The sequence below is a fragment of the Semicossyphus pulcher genome, unplaced genomic scaffold, assembly GCF_022749685.1.
Source record: "Semicossyphus pulcher isolate SPU_LCO1_2020_fin unplaced genomic scaffold, fSemPul1.0.p SCAF_9, whole genome shotgun sequence".
NCBI lineage: Eukaryota > Metazoa > Chordata > Actinopteri > Labriformes > Labridae > Semicossyphus > Semicossyphus pulcher.
Genome location: NW_027211770.1, coordinates 6106430 through 6126701, shown reverse-complemented (window position 1 = coordinate 6126701; position 20272 = coordinate 6106430). Strand labels below are relative to the sequence as shown.

The window sequence follows — 20272 nt, the reverse complement described above, 5'->3', positions numbered from 1 at the left end:
AGATGGTAACTGGACTCTATGGAGGCAAGCTGAGATTTTATGTCTCAGATTTATTTGATAGTTGTACTGAATAATTCCTAAATTTCAACCAAATTGTTTTTAAATATAATTTGGTGGGTAACCAACTCTGGAAAAATGTCCTAATGCATAGCGCCTTGTCTAAATGGCTGGGAAGCCCTCTTATCTGCCCCACTGATAGCCCAATTGAAGAACTGCTTACTAAATGTTCATCATGAAGAGGCACTGCCTCCAAAATGTGTCATCTACTGCAGGAACAATTATGGGATCCTCCAATCAAAGTTAAAAAGCAATGGGCAAGGGACATGGCAACACTGAAAAAAAGGAGACTGGCCATCTTTTGAATTTATCTAAGCATCTTGTGTGCATTTTACACAAACATTTCATGTTCTAAGGCAAAATGTAATAGTGTTGTGTAGAATCTACACTATACGCCGAGAGAGTACATGAACTTGTTTAGCTCATGTTGGGATAAAGTGACTCAATCAAGTAATGTATCAGTTTTGTAAATGCCGCAAAAACGTGCATTGCGCACAATGCATTTATGGAAGAAGACAGACCTGCTTTCTCAAGCTTACTCAAGTCAGCTCGGTAAGTATGGGTGGGTGGAATAAATGTGAATATCGACTAATGCCTAGCCATATTTAGTATAATTTCTTCAGAGTTGCCAACGTAAGTCCATGAAATGCCATGAGAATTACGTTCACGCTGTTTAATCATTTGTCTGCCTCGTTTCCTGATAAATACTTCCAAGCAGACGCCATTAACTGTCTGTTAAGTTAACGTTACCACATTACTGCGCGCGGTGCGGCTCATTTCTGAGCAACTTTCTGCATTGGTGAGAATTATATGAGTTTGTGTTAAATTATTTCATAAACTGTACAAATGTGTAGGCATAATGGCATCAGTTACCTAAGTTAGTAAGGTGGGGCCCGGGGGCGTCGTGTGTTGGTGTATATACAGTCATTGGTTTGTAGTAGCTAGGTAACATTATCTGCTAAGTTAGCATTTGTAGACAAACGTAGTTCATGTAACGTTAAGATTAACTTTGGTTAACGAGGAGTACTGGCGCTTTGTTGTGGTCACTGTGGACAGTCGGAGGATTACTTTATTGGGCTTGTGTCGTAAAAGGTAGGCTACCGAGTTAACTTTATAGTGTTGAAAGTCAAGGACACTGTTAACGGTAAGGGCTAACGTTAGCCCCATCAGTCGCAAGGCCAATCTAGTTAGCAGGCTCAGTTAAGTAATGCCAGCTCAAGCTGCGACTGGTCGGACTTCTACAGCAGGGTAGTTGTAAGGGTTCGGCTGGTGTTATATTGCTCGTGCTTGTAGTGTTGGGCTGCGGGCGGCAACACTATCTCTTTGAAGGCATTGTGCCTGTTGAAATAGCACATTGTCTCAAAGGACTAATATCGAAGAAGTATATCACCTTGGATGATATTAACAATTCCATTCTACATTTCCCATACAAGTGGACAGACAAAACAAATAAACCTCATATTTTGCCACAGAATCTCTCAAGCAGGAAAACCATTGGTGGTAATGCCCATGAAAACTGGAACCTGTTATGATGGGGCGGCTGTGGCTCAGTGGTAGAGTCGTTCGTCTTTCAATCGGAAGTTCGGAAGTTCGGAGGTTCGATCCCCAGCTCCATCAGGCTACATGTCGAAGTGTCCTTGGGCAAGACACTGAACTCCAAATTGCTCAACGGGTATGAATGTGATATCTGATTGACAGTTGGGCACTTTACGTAGCAGCCTCTGCCATCAGTGTGTGAAAGGGTGAATGTAATATGTAGTGTAAAAGCAGCTTTGAGTGGTCGCAAAGACTAGAAAAGAGATATATAAGTACAGTCCATTTTACCAAGAATACTCCCATTTCTAATTGGTCCTAAGATTCATGAGCAGGAACCAGCCTGGCAGGTATTGTTGGACCTAAAACATGGACCTAAATAATAGACTTCTGCCCAAACACCATTACGTAGAACAGTACCCTCAACTAATAAGGTTTTTTGGGCCTCTTGTGGGACTTTGGACCATCAGATTTGAGGCAAAGCACAGCTTCTTTAAAAAGGTAATTAAACACACCACTTGCTTTAAAAACGTGCCCCTCTCTCTGGCTGTGAAACATCAGTTTATGATTGGGTACCACTTGTCGTCTCCAAATATCGATAAACCAATGCTGGATGTCTCAGATGTATCAACTGTCCCGTTAGATGTTTTAAAGGAGGAGCTGGCTGAAGCTTTTAAACAGAGAGAATCTGATCTATCTGAAATACACCTTGAAAAAAATGTTTCGAGGAAGGGAATAAACTACAGGACAAGTATGATAGTGGAACATGGGTCCGAAGGTGGCTTGCCTGAATTTCGGGAAATCCACCAAATATTTATTTTGCATGAGAGACTGTTTTTTGTTTTGAAACTGCTGTGTGGATGGTATATTGACCACTCTGGAGCCTTTGGGATGACTCCATCTCCAACAAGAGAATTTGCTCTTGTGGAAGTCTGTGAACTGGTTGATGAGTATCCCTTGGCCTCCTATCTGGTTGGGTGTGTGCAGATGGTGACCTTGAAGAGGTCAATCTGTCTCTGAGGCAAGGTAAGAAATTAAAGAATGCATGGGCAGGTACATAGTCACGTGAAAAGGAGAGGGCGTATGTGTTTGATGTTTACATTTAAAGTTGGTTTAATGAACTAATAATATTGTTTATTTGCTCCTTTTTCTACAGACGGTGAAGTAAGACCATGACGACCTCAGCTATTCTCAGAGTAATCCTGGGGGCAGACAGCTGTCAGAGGGTGATGTTTCCTGCTGGCCTGCCTTTAACTGTGACTGAACTGGAGACAGAGATCAAGAGTCCGTGTAAAATAAAGGAACCCTTTCGGCTGCAGTTCATGGACACGCCTTTTGGCAACGAGTTTATGAACTTGACTTTAATGGAAGAAATACAAGACAAAGCTACAGTCAAGGTCGTATACACATCCTGCAAACCTCTTGATGCTGATGCAGGTCAATGTGTGGACAGTTGCTCGTTTCCACCTGTCAGTCATACTGATGACACCATATATTCTGATGACAGCACCGTGATTCTCTCATATCCAGAGTCCACTTCTTCACGATCTTCGTGGCCATGTTCTGTGTTCCTTTTTTTTCATTTGATGCAGAGTTGAAGCTTCAGAAGCTCAGAAGAAGAAGCTTCACGATGCTCTCAAAGAAAAAGGAACACTGCTTATCCCTGATCCAAAGCTGAAGTCTGATATACTAGAGGGGTTGATTCAGGAGATAGTGAAGCTCAAAGTCTATGTCACAGACAGAGAGTTTGGCCAAGTTGCAGAGGCGCTCATCATGAGGCATCCATGTTTACAAGAAAAAGGCTCAGCCACTGGCTACGGGGGATGGAAGACCAGTCTCAAATACAAGTTGTCTAACTATCGCACCCATCTCCGGAAAGTAGGATGTCCTGAAGTTTGTGTAAATGCTTTGAAACCTAAACCAGATGGGAAACGTCCTGCCTTTGACGTTAAGAAACCAAAGAGGGGTGAAGTGGCCTACTGCCCCTCCTTTCCATTTGGAGAATGTGAGCAGTCCCTGGAAAAGATGAGGGTTGAACTCCTTTCAGATATCAAGAAGCGTAATAACAGAGAGACAGTTCGGGCTAAAATGGAAAAAACATTTGCATTAAGACGTCAAGAAGTAGACTCCCATGGTCAGTGATGTACATGAGAGATGGCCAGCTCTCTTTGATGTGATGGAGGTAAGTTAAAGAAATCTTTCAATAATGGTGTGACTTTTTGTGCTGTAGATGGTATATGCAACTGTTAGACTAATGCTTGGCTCCATTAGGATGTGGTTCAGAATATTCCATAGCAGAAATCAATGATTGTCTAAGCATGCATAGTGAATGCAGTGATGTGACCGGCAGGTATAGTTTTGGTGTAACAAATGTATGTCTGGGCTGTGATGTTTAAAAAATGGTTTCATGTTTTTTCAGGTAAACGCTGAGTTCAAGCGCATCACAACTATGCCTCTACAGTCGAGGTTTCTGTCACAGCTTGACCTACACTCCGCCAATCTGCTGAGGGTGTTTGCGAGGCGATCGGGGCAGCAGGGCCCTTCAAGACATGGCTGCTATGATGACGGTAAGAACTTTTTAATTATTTAACTATATACAAATATCGAAAGCTGTCATACTTCACAGGCCTGAAAGGACCCAGAAAATGTATAATGCACCCATACTGTCACTCTCTGGAAATTTGATTGATTTTTTTGATCACATCCACTGGTGGAGTTAATTTCATTTAGACTTCAACTAAGGCCCTGAAATGTCTAAAACAAGGACGCACCTGTTCCTAAAATAAAACTTACTGCATACTGTAGAGGGGGATTAACACCATGAACTGATTTCTGTAACAAAGCTGCCACTTGGCAATAGTTATTAAGTATAACTTAATTTCTCCTCAGATGGGGCAGTTGGTTTTAAAGCAGAATGAAACACACTTAAGACACAAACCACATAAAGCTACACCAGCTATTGTTAGAAGCTAAAATGTTGAATAATTCAATTATCATTTATCATAGGTCAACAGAGAGGAGCCTCTGCATTTGGTTTTCAGAGTGTTATTATGAAGATGCTAGCCTCACAAGTAATTGTTGAACAGAACAGATTTCAGGTTTAGTTTTTTTTTGCCTTTGCCCACTTTCATCCCTGCTACCGAAAATGTATGTTGAAGTTGCTCTGTTCTTTCTTTAAATCCTTGAGGTTGACATCGATGCTAGCAGGGAGTGCGTCATAAAAGGACTCTGCATCTACCTCAACGAGGATCCCGAGGATCTGGTGCAGGAATACATGGTGAGTGTGTGCAAAAGTAGGTGGTGCCTTTGCCACATTTAAAAAAAACAAATATGTTTGTTTAAACATGACGAAAAAACTGGTTATGCAGCTGACTTGAGAAATTTTATCATTTCAGATCAATTTCATTACGTTCTTAGGGAGCACTCTGTCTTCCTCTGGCTGCAGTGTCCTCTGCCTTATAAAGTAAGGTGAATTATGAATCAGGACTATGACCTAATGCTTTGCTCATTTGTCTACAGCTTGAGGTGTTACTGTGGTGGCCTTCCCTCCACCTCTTTTGAAAAGTCAGTGATACTACTGCCACATCTGCAAAGATATATAAAAAAAAATAATAATAATAATGTAAAAATATTAATTCACCTGTGTGGTTCACATTCTGACAATTTTTTTCACCAGTGTTACTTATTCAATTTGACAGTCTGTTAGCCAGGCTGGTAAAAACCAAAGGTGACAAGCAGAGTGAGAAGATCCTGCATGTTTTTGGGGTCTTGGTATAAATAAAACTGAACCTTACCTAATATTCTTTTCCTTTCACCAGGACATGACTGAGGCCAACACACTAAGTGCCATAGAGCAAACAACAGTGGGGATCTATGTCACCAGAGGGACTCCCAGCAGTGACTATTCTGACGTGGGAGTAATCCTTGAGGGTGTGGTGGTGCTTCAAGATGTGGAGAATGTGGCCCTTGCCACAGCCATGCTGTTTGGACTATTTTATACCTTAAATATGAGGTACCCGTCAAAGCTCCGCTACACCTTTTCAGTTGTGGGCCCCAACCTGTGGAACTCATTGCCTCCTCGTGTCAAAAGGGCAGACTCAAATTCTTTCTTTCAAAGCTCAGCTCAAAGCCCACCTATTTTCCTTGTCCTTTGAAAATACTCAAAGCCAATGAAGAAGTTTTGAAATGGTTCATAAGTATTTTGTATGTATGGGTGTATATACGTGTTGTGTATGCATGTGAAATTGTATACTGTGGTGTGTTATATTCATAATCTGTTGTATCTCTTGCCTGTTTTATCTGCCACTGTTCTGTAAAGCACTTTGGTCAGCTTACGTTGTTTTAAATGTGCTATATAAATACATTTGACTTGACTTGACTTGACCTTAGAAGTTATTCCAAAGGTCATAATGGAGTTGGATGCAGGTGAACTATCAAGAAAGGCCCAAAGCTTGAAAACTAAAATACACCAGTGAAGAGAGCTCACTGTTCGGTTTCAACCTACGGTTGTATGTTTCTTGCAAATTACTTTTCCAGGAAGAGAGAGGTGTGGCTGGTTTTCCAGCAGTCCAGGGCTGTTGATGTTTTACAGAGTAATTATTGTCAAGTTCTTTGCATATTTGATCGTTAATATTCCATTTGCTGTTTTATAGTTGTGATTACTGTGCAGTTCTATGCATAGTTGATATTGGGGGGAGATTCAAACACTTGCCAATCAGAACTGCCACTGTCAGAGTATTGTACAAAACCTTGACCCAATCTAGAAAGTTACCGCCCAGGCCGAATTCTTCCAGAGCATAGAACAAATACGACCACTCGACCCAGTCAAATGCCTTCTCGGCATCGAGAGAAGGCACAAGGGCCGGGTCCTTGTAGCTCTGTGATAGCTGAATAACATTAAGGAGCCTTCTCATATTATCATGAAGGTTGGGCTCGGGGCTGATATTACGACGCCTTTTGGATGGTATATATCATATAATCAGTCCCCGGGAAAATGTTTTACATGTTTCTCAGAGGACAGAGGGGTTGTCTATCGATGGAGAGTTGATTGAGTAAAAGATCTTGAATTCCGAGGTAAAGTAGGAGATAAATGTATCATCTTTAAGAAGAGATGATTGAAATCTCCAGCACTTGGACAGTGCTCTATCCTCAGAAAGGGAATAGACCAGATATAAAGGGGCGTGGTCAGATACAATTATATTACTTAAAGTGCATGAGGGAGGGAATGAAAATATAATCAATTCTAGTGTCACTTTTCTGGGGAGCCGAATAGAACGGGAGGAGGGAGGAGAGACGCTTGGTGGGAGTTTCTCAAGAGACAGTTTGAGATGGCAATAAAAATCTCCTCCCACAAAGGAGTCACCAGATGCCAGCTCTGAAAACGCTGCAAAAGCCTTAGAAAGAAAGTCAGAAGAATAAGCAGGTGGGCAATATAGATTCATAAATGTTACATCCTTTCCTTAAAGTATTCCTTAAACAATAACATAACAGCCTTGACTGTCTTTAACACAGGTAAGTGATCGAAAAGCAACCTTTTTACTGACCAAAATAGCCACCCCCCCTACTAAAGGGGAACAAGAAGTTGCAAAAACGTGCCCCACCCAGACCCTTTACAATTTGATATTATCCTTGTCCTCCAAATGAGTCTCCTGGAGAAAAGCTATGGAGACATCCTCCTTTTTCAGAAATAACATTACTGCCACCTCTTAGATGGTTTTTGGAGGCCCCGGATGTTCCAGGAGCAGAGCTTACTGGTACTTAGGTTAGACCTGACAATCTGACAATTTGTTAGCTATAATGAAACGAATAACCAGACCAGCCCAAGCCTGCAGCCCACCTCCCGCTTTGTACATACATCACTTAACCCATATCATCAGACATCATAAACAGATACACTCAGGGGCATGGAAAATCCCACACCAATACATAATTCAGATGTTAGATATGTGTGTCCTGAGCTAAACACAAAAACTGAACTAAATACACATAGCAACAACTGAAACAGATCGAGGGTCTTTCCCCAAATAAACAGGGGCTGCTCACCATTCAAACAACTTTCAAACTCACAACAAAGAGCAAACTGGCAAGAATAAAAGTTTAGTAGAAAACAGAACATTTTCTGTGTGGACCAATGTGGGGAAAAGAATAATTGTTTACATTTTGAGCAGCTACGGCACTGAGCCAGAAATGTTCAAATGTTCAAAACTGGTGTCAGGAAGGCTAAACCAGACTTACCAGCATAGCTGAAAAGACAGCTGAAGCTGTAGCGTGTCAAGGATCATACAACCTGTGCACAAACTCCTTGGTCCGAGTGGGTATCATCCATGCTGGGAGTCCATATGGTCTTCAAACCTGCCCCGGGGTGGTGAACCTCTTTCTGAAGCCTTCGTGGGTCACCCGTAGAGTTGCTGTGAATAATATTGCGAATGGTATGCCACGCTCCTGCAGCTGCAGCCTCATCGCATCGAACGCCTTGCATTTCTTCATCACCGCTGAGGAAAAGTCACTGTAGTAAAATGCCTGGATCCATTGTACATTAAGCCGCCTCCTGACTGGCTTGGCGCGCTGCTTCCATCACCCTCTGCTTGTCCCTGAATGCGTGGAATCAGAGCAGCAGCGACCTGGGCCGTTTGTTCGGGTCCAGTTTCAGAGTGAGTGAGCGGTGAGCTCTCTCGAGCTTTATGTGCCCGGCTTTGATTGTCATCTTGAGGACGCGAGGACGCCACGACTCTGAGAAGAAATCTGCCGGCTGTCCTGTCTCTATGTCTTCTGCCTGGCCAACAACCCGAATATTTAGGCGTCCGCTGTTGTTCTCCACCATGTCCAATCTCTCCGTCAGATCACTGACCCGCTTTTCCAGCTCGGTTATCCTGGGCTTGTGAGCAGTGGCAGTGTTTTCAGCAGCTAGCAACCTAGCTTCTGCTTCATCTAGCCGCTTACCAGCAGACTGGAGCTCTGCAGCGTGCTTGTGACTAGCCTTGGCGAGGGGACGAGAATCTTTCATCAATCACTTTCATAATATTAGCTGTCATCAGGTTAAAAGCTTTAGCAAGAGCTGGATCCAGTCCGTCGGAGATATCAGAGTCGGCCTGGTCGCCATTTTGTGAGCCCTCGTTGAGTTCAGGTGGAGTTTCCTATTTGTCCCTATTCATTCGAGTTCTTCCCATTTTGTCGAAAGACTGCGGCCAAAAGTTTTCTAGGGACACATCACGCAATGATCATGCCAAAATAAGTTCCAGTGCTCGGTTGTAGACAGAATAAACAAATATTCAGAGCCATGTGGCACAGAGCTCAGGCCAAAACGCTGTGCTCACTTCGCCGCCATCACGTGACCCCCAACTTGATTTGTTTTTAACAATGGACAGTGTGTTTTTTGTTTGTTTTTCTTGCTCCTCTGTTGGTTTGTTGTCTGTTTTGTTTGTTTGATGTTTTGTTCAAAGAACTTCCTGTCCTTGTTTATTTTTCCTTTCATGTGCCTTTTGTGTGGATTTTATTAAGGATTAGACTATAGCTATTCGAAGTGGGCTCTTTGTTATTGCCTGTTTGAAAGTCAATAAAACTTTTTTAATATAAAAAAAGATGGTTTGCAGTTCTACTGTAGCTTAAAGTAAAGAAGCTGCTGTTATTTCTTATCGGTGTGCTGCACTGCCACATGCTGTCATGCAACTAGTTCAATGCAAAGACTTTAATTCTGCTATAATAATGGACGTGGGAGAGCTCATTGTAACTTCTTTTCTCACCTTTTTGTCATCATCAGGCAGGTGAAGCTTTTCCTTCACATCCAGGTTGACATTGTAGTCACCTGATAGAGAGAAGAAAAGTGACTTTAGAGCTCTAACAAAAAGAGTATGTAAAATAGAGTTGAACAAGGAGAACCTTCTTTTATAAAATCAGATATCTGTGTAAAGTAGCTTGATGAATCGGGGGCATTTTTTCAATACTCACACGTTTTTTCTTTGTCAGCTTTGATCACCTCTCTGTTGATTCTGTTCGGACAAAGACAACACAAAAGTTATGGATCCAAATTTAAATAGTTTGAAAGTTTAAGTCCTCACACAACAGATCACATCTTCAGTACAAAGACTAGCAGTAACTGCGGACTCGTGTTCTGTGTCCACAAGGATTCGCCAGTCAAACCAGGCAACCTTTTAAGTCTAATGTTAATACAAAAAAAGATCAATAAAAAATTATAATGTACAGTAAATTGTTTCTGTCCCGTTTTCTCACACAGGCAGGCTGCATCTCATTTTGTATTGAAGAATTAAAGAATGCAGTGAAGAAAAGAAATGTGAAATGGAAAATCAGAGAAAACTGCATCCAGAAATAATCTCACTGATCTGTTGGGCTTGGCTAGACTGACCCCTGGGTGGTGGTACTAATGCAGAAACCCAAGGCTCCATTTACAGAGGTGATACTTTGATCACTAGCAGAAGTGCTTTCTTACAATTGGTTCTCATCCTTAAATCTACACTAGCAACTCTTAGTGGTTGGTTTGTGTGATCATACAGTGGAAGGTGAAACTTTGGGGAGGCCGTGATGGTGTACAAACTTATTCCCTGTGTTTAACACTGCTAAACAACATGAACAATCTTAAATCTTTCACTGACCTCAGAGTCTCCAGTTTGCAGTTTGGACTCTTCACTAGATAAGACAGCAGCTTCACTCCTGAATCCTGAATCTTGTTGTCTTTCAGGTCCAGCTCTCTCAGATGGGAGTGGTTGGACTTGAGAGCCGAGGCCAGAGAAGCACAGCTGATCTCTGACAAATTGCAGTCCCTCAATCTGAAGAAAAATAAATGATGTGCCTTTCAAAGTTTTTCTATAAACCATTCAATAATGATCTGTTCAGAACCGAAGAAGATATAAAGTGTAAACGTTTAAAAATGAAAACCCCAGACAGGTTGCAGGTTGCAAAAATATGAAAACCAAAAAGTCAATTCAAGTCAGAAAGGTCCATTGAGGTTTTTTTCATTTTTTTGTAATATTTATACAATATACAATATACAATTTCTCAGCCACAGTAAATGGACTAAATCACAGAAGAGAAAAGTATACTTTATTGTTAGAGTCATAATCTGGAAGATTTTCATATAAATAAATGTCTGTTAAGTCTCTATCTATCACCGAATGACGAAACACAATGGTGATTGAGCCTCGAAAGCCTTTGCATTTGCAGTATATAGTATTATTATGGGCTGGGTGTCTGTGGCGGCGCCCAGTTAGTGACGCGTTCTCCATCAGCCAGCAGTGGTTGGTCTACAAGAGACGGTAGGCGGAGCTAAGCGGCTGCTGGTGCAAGTGTTGCAAGTAAACAGTAATCTACTATGGCTGAACAAACAAAGAAAAGATGGATGACTACAGATACAACTTCAAAAATAAGTGAAAATCCAAAGAAAAAGAAACAAATTCGACGCTCAGATGAAGCAAACAGTCTGAAAAGGAAAGCGACCGTCAACGAGGAAAATCAAGAGTTACAACCGGAGCCAACCGTGGACGTCACACATGCAACACTGTCTGGATATCTGGGAAGTGTGCTCCCGCAATTACCGCTTATCGCTATGGGTGCTGCCAAAGAGAACGAAACTGAGATCTTCAAGATGACAACTTGAATAAGCACAGACGTAAAAAGGGTGTCTAACCTCAGCGTCTCCAGTCTGCAGTGTGGACTCTCCAGAAAATCACAGAGCAACTGCACATCTGAATCCTGCAGCTTGTTTCCACACAGGTCCAGCTCTCTCAGATGGGAGTGGTTGGACTTCAGAGCTGAGGCCAGAGACGCACAGCTCATCTCTGACAAACTGCACCAACTCAAACTGAAAACAAAAAAAAGAAAGAAAATAGATAGAAATCAATTTAATGCCAATTCAATCGTGTTAAAACTGTGTAGCTCAACTTTACAAGAGGTTCTTGCAGAATGCTAAAGTGGAGGTGTGCCACCTTGCTCACAAAGCAACTCAAGTTAGATGAATTTTATTTTAACCAGGAGAGACTTAATGGCCAAAGACCTTGATGGATGAGATGTGGAACAGGACCTCTGGTGAGCTCAGGAGATGGATCTTTAGGTATTGGATGTAATGGGAACTGTATGTGAACAGGGTTGGCATAGATCTGACATTGAAATGACTGTGAGCCGCAGAAAGAGGAACAGTTTAAACATGAAACGAGATGAATGGGGCAATATCTGATTGGTTAACCAGAGAGTGTACGCCCTTAGTCATTACAGTTAGAGTTTTTTGCAGGAAAATGATCTCTATATTATTTATGAAATTTCACCAAATCCTGTCAAATATTGAAGAACATTAGGTTTTTTATGTTCAACATGTTTTGTAGCCCACTGAAACTCTCGTAGTCCAGGCTGTGTTCACCGAATCATTAGTCTGCTCATTGTTAAGCACTCATTTAATTTCATAGCAAGGCTGAAACAAAGCTGTCATTCATATGTAAACTAGGTGCAGGTTTAGAAGTTAACTGGTAGACACATGTTTTGAGAGCTACAGGGTTTCTTGTGCGTTTGTTTGCTAACAGGGGACAGGGGCCCCGTGGGGAAGAGGCTCTGTTTGTATGTATGTGTATTCTGTCTGTTCACTATTTACACTGAACAAAAATATAAACACAATCTCGGCAAAGGAGAAGTGCTCACTAACACAGATTTAGACAAATTTGTGAACAGTATTTGAGAGAAATAGGCCTTTTGTGTACATAGAAAAAGTCTTAGACCTTTGAGTTCAGCTCATGAAAAATGGGAGCAAAAACAAAAGTGTTGCGTTTATATTTTTGTTCAGTGTATATAGATTATTGTACTGGTTGTAATTACCATGCCTCACATTCATATGTTTTGAAATACATTTAGTATTTAAATAATTTCAATTCATGTATCTTCACATTTTATTTAAAAGCTTTATTAGCCATGCACTTTCTTTAGGTGTAAATTAAACACAGTCACTCTGCTCACTGAGATGAGCACATCCACACGTGTGGAAGAGATGGGATGTTACAAATGATTTTTTTTTTTTTTTTTTTTTTACTTGTGCAGCCAGTAACATCTCAAATTAAAAGAACAACCAGTTGCAGCTTCCGGTCCTGTTCCTTTCTTCAGTCAGCACAGCAACAAAACACTTAAGTAACTGATGTGCATCCAGTCAGATTTAGAATGGCTGCAGGCCAGGTACACCAAACAAAAGCTTTAACTGAATCAGGATAAACAGCACTGAAAAAGAGGCTCCAAGAGTAAGTCAATTAAGTTTAGTGCACATTAGATATCTAGTTAATATTATATGTGGGAGCTAAAATCTGTTCAATTTGCTGGAGTATTGAACAGCATTTCATTGTATTACAACCTTATGGAATGGAAATTATTATTAGGTATTAGTCAAATCCTCGGGTGTTACCAGGGAAACAGAATAATAGCTTTTTAAAAACTATATTTAATAGCAAAAAGCATGAATACATAAATTAATGGTCTCATTCTTTTTAACAAGTGACCATTGAATAAGCAGAATAATTCCCTTGAAGGTGTCCATTATTAGGAATTCATGGACTCCGCAGAAGCAACTTCTGGCCTCCAAGTCTTCAGGCATCATCCCTTGTCCTCAGTGATTTAGTTCAAGAGCTTAGCACTTTGTAGTTGCCCCACAGCAACAAATGGTGAACCTACCACAGAATCTCCAGCCTTGAGTGTGAACTCTCCAGAAAATCACACAGCAGCTTCACTTCTGAATCCTGGAACTTGTGATTATAGCTCAGGTCCAGTTCTCTCAGATGGGAGGGGTTGGCCCTCAGAGCTGAGGCCAGTGAAGCACAGCTGACCTCCGACAACCTGCAGTAAATCAATCTGTAAAAAGAACATATGCTGAATATTAAAATCCATTAAGATTGAGTTGTATTATGGCCTCTCATGTATAATTCCATGTAATGCATTTTCCCTTTTGTGGGGTGATATTTCACATGATAATGTAAGCCTTATCAATGGCAAGACATTATCCACATTACATTAAAATCATGTACTTGTACTCTGTAGCATTTAAATAAATAGCCTTAGCAGAAACATCAGTAATGCTGTCCTATTAGGCAAATAAGCAACCACAACAAGTGGATGTAGAATCCTCTCAATTAATTTTAAACCTGGAGCTGACTGGTTGAAATTGAATGGCCTTATTTGCAGTTCAGCAGAGTTCCACTTCAGCAGGAAGCCAGGAAGTTCTTGTGATTAAAGTTATTGTGGTCATTTATCAAAATAAGCATTAACATGTTATTCAGTTAGGTTGGGTTGTGTCCAAACAACTAGTGGTAAATAATGGAGAAGTGGTTTTAACCTGTGCTAATGGACAGGATCAGACATGCAAGCCAGGCCAAATGAGAAATAGACATGTTGTCATGGTCTCGGCTGTGCCTTTCCCTCATTCCTAGTGTTTCCTAGAGAGCTCTTTCCTAACAACAGGGAGCAAGTCCTCAACTGTCTTTGAAAACAAAGAAAGAGAACAGGGACCACTTCAAAGATTTCATAAAGAAAATCTGGAACATGATAAAAGTGCTGGTACCTCTGAGCTTTGGCCTCTATCATCCATGAATGCTAGAACAGTCCAATATACAAAATGACATTCAATGGCCTGGATTTAATGAGAATCTTTCTGGGAGAAGACCTTGTTTAAAAAAAGGCCTTGATGTTGGGCAGGACCAGTGTCGTGCAAGTTCACACTTTCTCAGATTTGCCCGAAATTCAGTTCATACAGATTAAAATGACAATTCACAATTTTAAATTTTGAAGTTCTCAGTCCAAAAAATTATATTTCACATCATTTATTTGTTTTTTGTTTTTTTTAGCTGCACCAAGCAACTCTTTTTCTTCGGTGTTATGATCAACGATTTTGGTGCCCTAGGTGAGTTTTGGATAAGAGGCCTAACACCTCAAAGGGTATAATAACAGTTTTTCGGGTAAGTAAGCAAGTAAAGCTTTATTTATAAGGTGCTTTTTAAAACACCAGGGGTCCGTTTCAGAAAGGAGGTTCAACAAAGCCTCGGTCTAACCCCGGACTGTGGTTTGACTTGCTCTGAGCTGAAAGTCGCTTTTTGGTTTCAGAACAGCTGATCCGAGTTAGCTCAATCAACTCTGAGTAGGTTCAGCCGGAGCTAAGTGCGTGCACGCGGCGTATAAAAAGTCAGCATTAATGGAGCCCAGATACCACAATTCACCATGGCAACGGTACACAAAAAGAGGTCCTCCTGCGTCACACCAGTGGAGCTCGAAATCCTCACGCAGACGTTCAGCGAATACGAGCATGTTTTTAGAAAAATAAAGTAACACGGCTGCAGCTGCAAAAGAGAGAGAAGCTGCTGCTCAAGTGAATGCTTCAGTTTGAACTGGTCTATTTATTTAATATTTAATCACGACTGGAAGCTAAAATGTATAGTACATTTACAGTACTGTGCAAAAGTTTTAGGCAGGTGTAAAAAATGCTTTTAAAACTGGAAGTGTTAATAGTTTATTTTCATCAAATAACAAAATGCAGTGAATGAACAGAAGAGAAATCTAAATCAAATATATATTGATGTATGATGATTTAATAGCTGTTTTTTGTGGGTGTACATTTTTGCCATGAAGTTGTCCAGAGGGTGCAAAATGCATCAGATGATTATAAAAGCCATGTAAGAGTAAAAGACATTGGATTTCAAAAATTAAAAAGAAAAGTTCCTGCAAAATTTCATGCCAAAAGCTGTAAAACAGCCAAAATGATCACCAATCCAAAAAAAAACTGTACAAAAATGCCCGAGGAGGGCACAAAGGTTAAGTTGCTCAATAGTGCGGGGTTTCCATTGTCGTATTTTGCGCTTCATAATGCGTCATCCATTTTCAATGGGAGACAGGTGTGGCCTGCATGCAGGCCAGTCTAGTACCTGCACTCTTTTACTGCGAAGTCATACTGTTGTAACTCTTGCAGAATGCAACTTGGCATTGTCTTGCTGAAATAATAAGGGACGTCTGGATGGAAGCATATGTTGCTCCAAAACCTGTATGTTCCTCTTTCTATTAATGGTGCCCTCACAGATGTGCACCAATGCCATGGGCTCTAATACACCCCCATACCATCACAGAGGCTGGCTTTTGAACTTTGCGTTAAGAACAGTCTGGATGGTCCTTTTCCTCTTTAGCCCAGAGGACTCGACGGCCATTATTTCCAAAAACAATTTGAAATGTGGACTCGTCAGACCGCAGCACACTTTTCCATTTTAGGTCAGTCCATCTCAGATTTTCATCTTCAGATCACTTGGAGCTCCTTACTATCAAATGCTGACCCTTCTATCTCCCCCCAGAGGTTCACCTCAAGTATGTCCCACCAGAGGAAAGAGAACGCTGGATCACTGCTACACACCATTCAAAGATAGCTATAAAGCAAGTGCTCTCCCTCTGTTCGGCAAGCCTGATCACGGCGCTATCCTCTTCATGCCTAAATATAAACAGAGTCTTAAGCAAACAGCCCTGGTGCAGCGGGAGGTGACACAAAGGTTCGATCAGTCAGAGGCTGCCCTGAAGGATGCGCTGGAGCACACAGACTGGGACATGTTTCAGCGCAGCTCTAACAATGACATCCACGTGTTTACGGAAACACAAAGTCCCCAGAGTCACAATAACGATAAAAATGTCCTAACCAGAAGCCCTGGGTGGATGAAACGATCTGCGATGCTTTGAAGTCCCGCACTTATAACACAGGGCTAACAACTGGGAACATGGATAACTACAAGGTGGCAAAATACAATGTCCGCAGAGCAGTGAAAGAGGCAAAAAAACGCTATGGGGAAAGGCTCAAATCACAGCTGCAGCATGTAGCATAGCCAACTGATTGACAGTTGGGCACTTTACGTAGCAGCCTCTGCCATCAGTGTATAAATGTGTGTGTGAATGGGTGAATGTGACATTTAGTGTGAAAGCAGCAGCAGTTGCCTAACTTAAGTTTCCAGAGGTCATAGTGAAGGGGGTTTCATCTTTGGCAAAGCAAGGCTTTCTCCAAAACTAGGAATCACAGTTCCACAACTAGAGCTATCTGCTGCCGTACTGGCAGTGAAGATAGAAACGCCACTCCAGAGGGAGTTGGACACAACACAAGTTCATTACCAAAAGTCAGGTGGTACCTGGCTACCTCTTCCATGATTTGAGGTGGTTTTATATCCATGCCCATAATAACATACAGCAAATCAAGCAGTCCACAACAGCAAGTCAGTGGAAATGTGTTCCCACAGACCCAAATCCAGCTGATTCTCTTCATGGCTAACAGGACTTGCCTTCCTCACTGATGCAAGACAGTTACTTGAGAAGAATTTGAGCCTTGTTGAACCTGAGTCAGATGCAGAGTTAGTCAGATTTTACAATTCCTCTGTCTGTCATGCTGCAAAATTGGCAGTCCATTCAATTCTTTACCCTCTTGAAGGCTTTTCCCTGTCCTTCTACCAGAGGTAGCATGTGTCATAGCTGTCATTAGTGCAACAAGCATCTCCATGAAGAGAAGAGTATAACCCTAGTCGAGCCCACTCAGCAAACTTTGTCCTTCTATTGGGTCAGATCCTCTTCTCAGAGTTGGATGTTGGCTAGCAAGAGCTCATGTTTGAAGAATCTCATCCATACTCGTTCCTGGAAGACATCATGTCACTCTGCTGCTTATCAGGCAGTTATATAATAGTTCATCAGCAAGGCAGACATTTAACAGAAGAAGCCCCAAAAGCAGCTGGATTCTGAATCATGGGGGAAAGAGATCGTTCAGTTGCATCATTGCAAGTTTCAGGGCAAACAGGAACATCATATCATGGCTCACTTTCCTGCCAACTATGACTATGCACAAATTCTCCTTTAGGTATGTGGGACTGAATTGGTTTGCTCCCTGGTCTGTCATGTCAGTAAGAAGCCTGGTTGAACAAGCCAACACCAAGAGATGGGGAGTTATCCACATCAAGTTTATTGAATCTGGATCTGGATCCATCCTGCTTCTTTAATGGTCCGACTTTTCTTTGCAATCAGAGACCATGTGAAGCAGCTTTGGTCTTATTTATGCTACTTTGTTGGTGCCATCAGAGTGCATAAGATGAAAAAAAAAAGGTTGACACAAAAGACAAATTGAGAGCTACCATGTAGATCAGAAAAGTTTAATCCTCCACATGGTCCACATATGGGCATTTTCATAGTTCTTAGTTAATTCTGTTATTCGTATACTGTTATCTTCATTATGTCTGAGGATTGTAATACTTTACCTCTTAGTTGCGTGTGTGTGTGTGTGTGTGTGTTTCTACATGTATTAGAGAGAGCGTGCATCAGAATAAGATGGAGAGCTTGGTGTCTTGGCTGTTTTTGGCCCGTGTATGGCTCGAGCAGGAATCTCCCTGACGATTTGGTCCAAATTGCCCTCTAAATCCACCAAACTCACATGAAGCGTATCTGAGAAAGACAAACAAGGGCTAAAATATGACGAAAGACAACAAAGCTAAAGGCAGAAAAACTACACAAACTGCAGACAATTTGCACCAAGACCAGAGTCAGGAGTCCTCACTTGCTAGCTGCAGCTCATCGCCTGATGCTAATCACGTTTAAGAAGGAGAGATGGAGGTTAGCCTCAACACAATATTCAGTCAAAGTTATCGACAAGATACCCGGCTTAAGGAGATCAGGGAGGAGATTGGTGAAACCAAAATAAGACTAGGAGGACTGGACTAGGAGGAACGAATTACTGACGCAGAGGAGAAGCTGCAAACAGTTGAAGAAGTCATGACAGAGCTCATTCAATTCCAGACTCACCTGGAAGCAAAACAAACAGACCAGGAAGGAAGGTCCGGATGGAATAATGTTAGGATTTACTCCGTAACTGAAGGGTCTGAGAAGGACTCCCATCCATGATAAATTTTGTTGAGGAGCTACTGAATCAAAAACTTGCTCTGCCAGCTGACAGGGATTTACAGATTGAAAGAGCCCACCGAGCACTCGGCCCCTCCCCACCTGAAGGAGCTCCCCCGAGATCCATCATTGTAAAGTTTCTTAGTCACAGAACAAAAGATGAATTTCTACGATTGGTGTGGCAGAAACAGGGAGTCATTTGGAAAGACAAAAAAATTAACTTAGATCAAGACTATGCACCTAATGTACACTGAATCCAGAGGATCCAGAGGCGGACATGGACCACCAGCAGCAGCAGAGGATGAGCAAAGGAGCGAAAAACAATGAGGGATCAGTGCCAAGGATAAGATCCAGAAGTTCAGCTGGGATCAAGATACCGTCGGGTAGAGAGTAAATACGAACACTGCTCACATTGAAGACCCGCAAGTATTCTAATTACTGTGTGTTATGATAATACTGATATGGCGGTGCTATGGTATTGGTGTTGTGATAATTAAAAGTTCTTGCATGATAACTTCCCTCCTAACGCATATTAAGGATAAGTCTTCACAGCACTCTACAGGTAAACTACAGACTTGATTGATTTGGTTTTGCCAAATTTTTTTCTCCCACTCTCTTGACTTTTAATTTTTTTTCTTGTGTAGTGATCAAGTCCTAGAATTACAAAATGCCTACGTTTGTGTAACAATTATGTCGGGAGGCAACATTTGCCTTAAATATGAGCGAGAACTGCTTCGACGCCACCATGTTATAATTTTGTTTCTTTATTTTTTTTTAATTATGTACAGGGACTTTGAGTACCATGAAAAGCGCTATATAAATAAAATGTGTTATTATTATTATCACTGAGGGCCCTCAGAGAGGCTGTCCCTCAAACACAGGGTTTTTCTTTAAACCCCTCCCCTGGAAGCCCTAAAGGACTAGTTTGTGTTTCATGTAATACCTCTTAGGTAGCTGTTAGCTACTTTGTTGAATGTTTTTCCGCTACTGTTCTGTGTAGCAAAAAAGATGTCACACAACTATTGCATACAACACATGCGGGTTCTGAAGTGATTCACCATAGTACAAATGATTAGGTTATAATCAGACCATAAGGATTGTATCTTTTCATGCGAGAGGAGCAAAATAGCCATTCTAAAAGAAACCCACCTAAGCTCAGTTGAGCACGCAAAAGTGAAAAAGCTAGTTTCAGACATTTGTTTTTTTCATCATATAAATCAGGACACAGAAGAGAGGTTGCTTTATTTGTGTCAAATCAGATTCAATATGATCATATATCAGAAATTAAAGGCAAAAGAAGGTCAATTCCAAAGAAGCTACGTACAAATTAGACTGTAAACAATACAGATCCATCTCTGTGCTGAATCTGGACGACAAAATATACACGTCAATACTAGCCAGGAGAATACAAAATATCTTTATTCACCAGAGACAGACCCAGGATTGCATAAGAAGAACATCACACATCATGTGGCATATACACCAAAATCAAACAGGAGCTTTATGAATGGGAGTAGACGCAGAGAAGGCCTTTGACTCTGTCAGATGGACCTTTCTCTATAAAGTATTAAATACATTTGGCTTTCATAAGACTATTATTGAGGCCTTCCAAGCAATACATATGAAACCAACAACAAGAATCAAAATCAATGGCAACCTCTCAAAATCCTTTATATTAGAACGTCCATGCAGACAAGGCTGTCCTTGCTCTCCACTTCTTTTTGCATTATTCATTGAACCTCTTAGCCAGTGTATAAGACAGACCGAAGGGATCACGGGAATAAAAATAGGGGAAGGGGAACATAAACTTTTT

General features: G+C 41.3%; 2 protein-coding genes across 2 annotated transcripts in view; both read right to left on the bottom strand.

Annotated features, from left to right (window-relative positions):
* LOC138583703 (NACHT, LRR and PYD domains-containing protein 1a allele 5-like) overlaps positions 1-14152 on the bottom strand; it is a 31468-nt gene extending 17316 nt beyond the window's left edge. Inside the window, 7 exon segments of the mRNA XM_069655664.1 lie at positions 9330-9391; positions 9535-9575; positions 10197-10370; positions 11228-11401; positions 13243-13331; positions 13333-13419; positions 14126-14152. Coding sequence (XP_069511765.1) covers positions 9330-9391; positions 9535-9575; positions 10197-10370; positions 11228-11401; positions 13243-13331; positions 13333-13419; positions 14126-14152 — 654 coding nt within the window.
* A 2664-nt stretch (positions 14153-16816) lies between these two features.
* Positions 16817-20272, bottom strand: part of LOC138583653 (protein NLRC3-like) — a 35202-nt gene continuing 31746 nt past the window's right edge. The window contains exon 6 of the mRNA XM_069655599.1: positions 16817-18006. Coding sequence (XP_069511700.1) covers positions 17883-18006 — 124 coding nt within the window. The 3' untranslated portion in view covers positions 16817-17882. The remainder of the gene's footprint in view (positions 18007-20272) is intronic.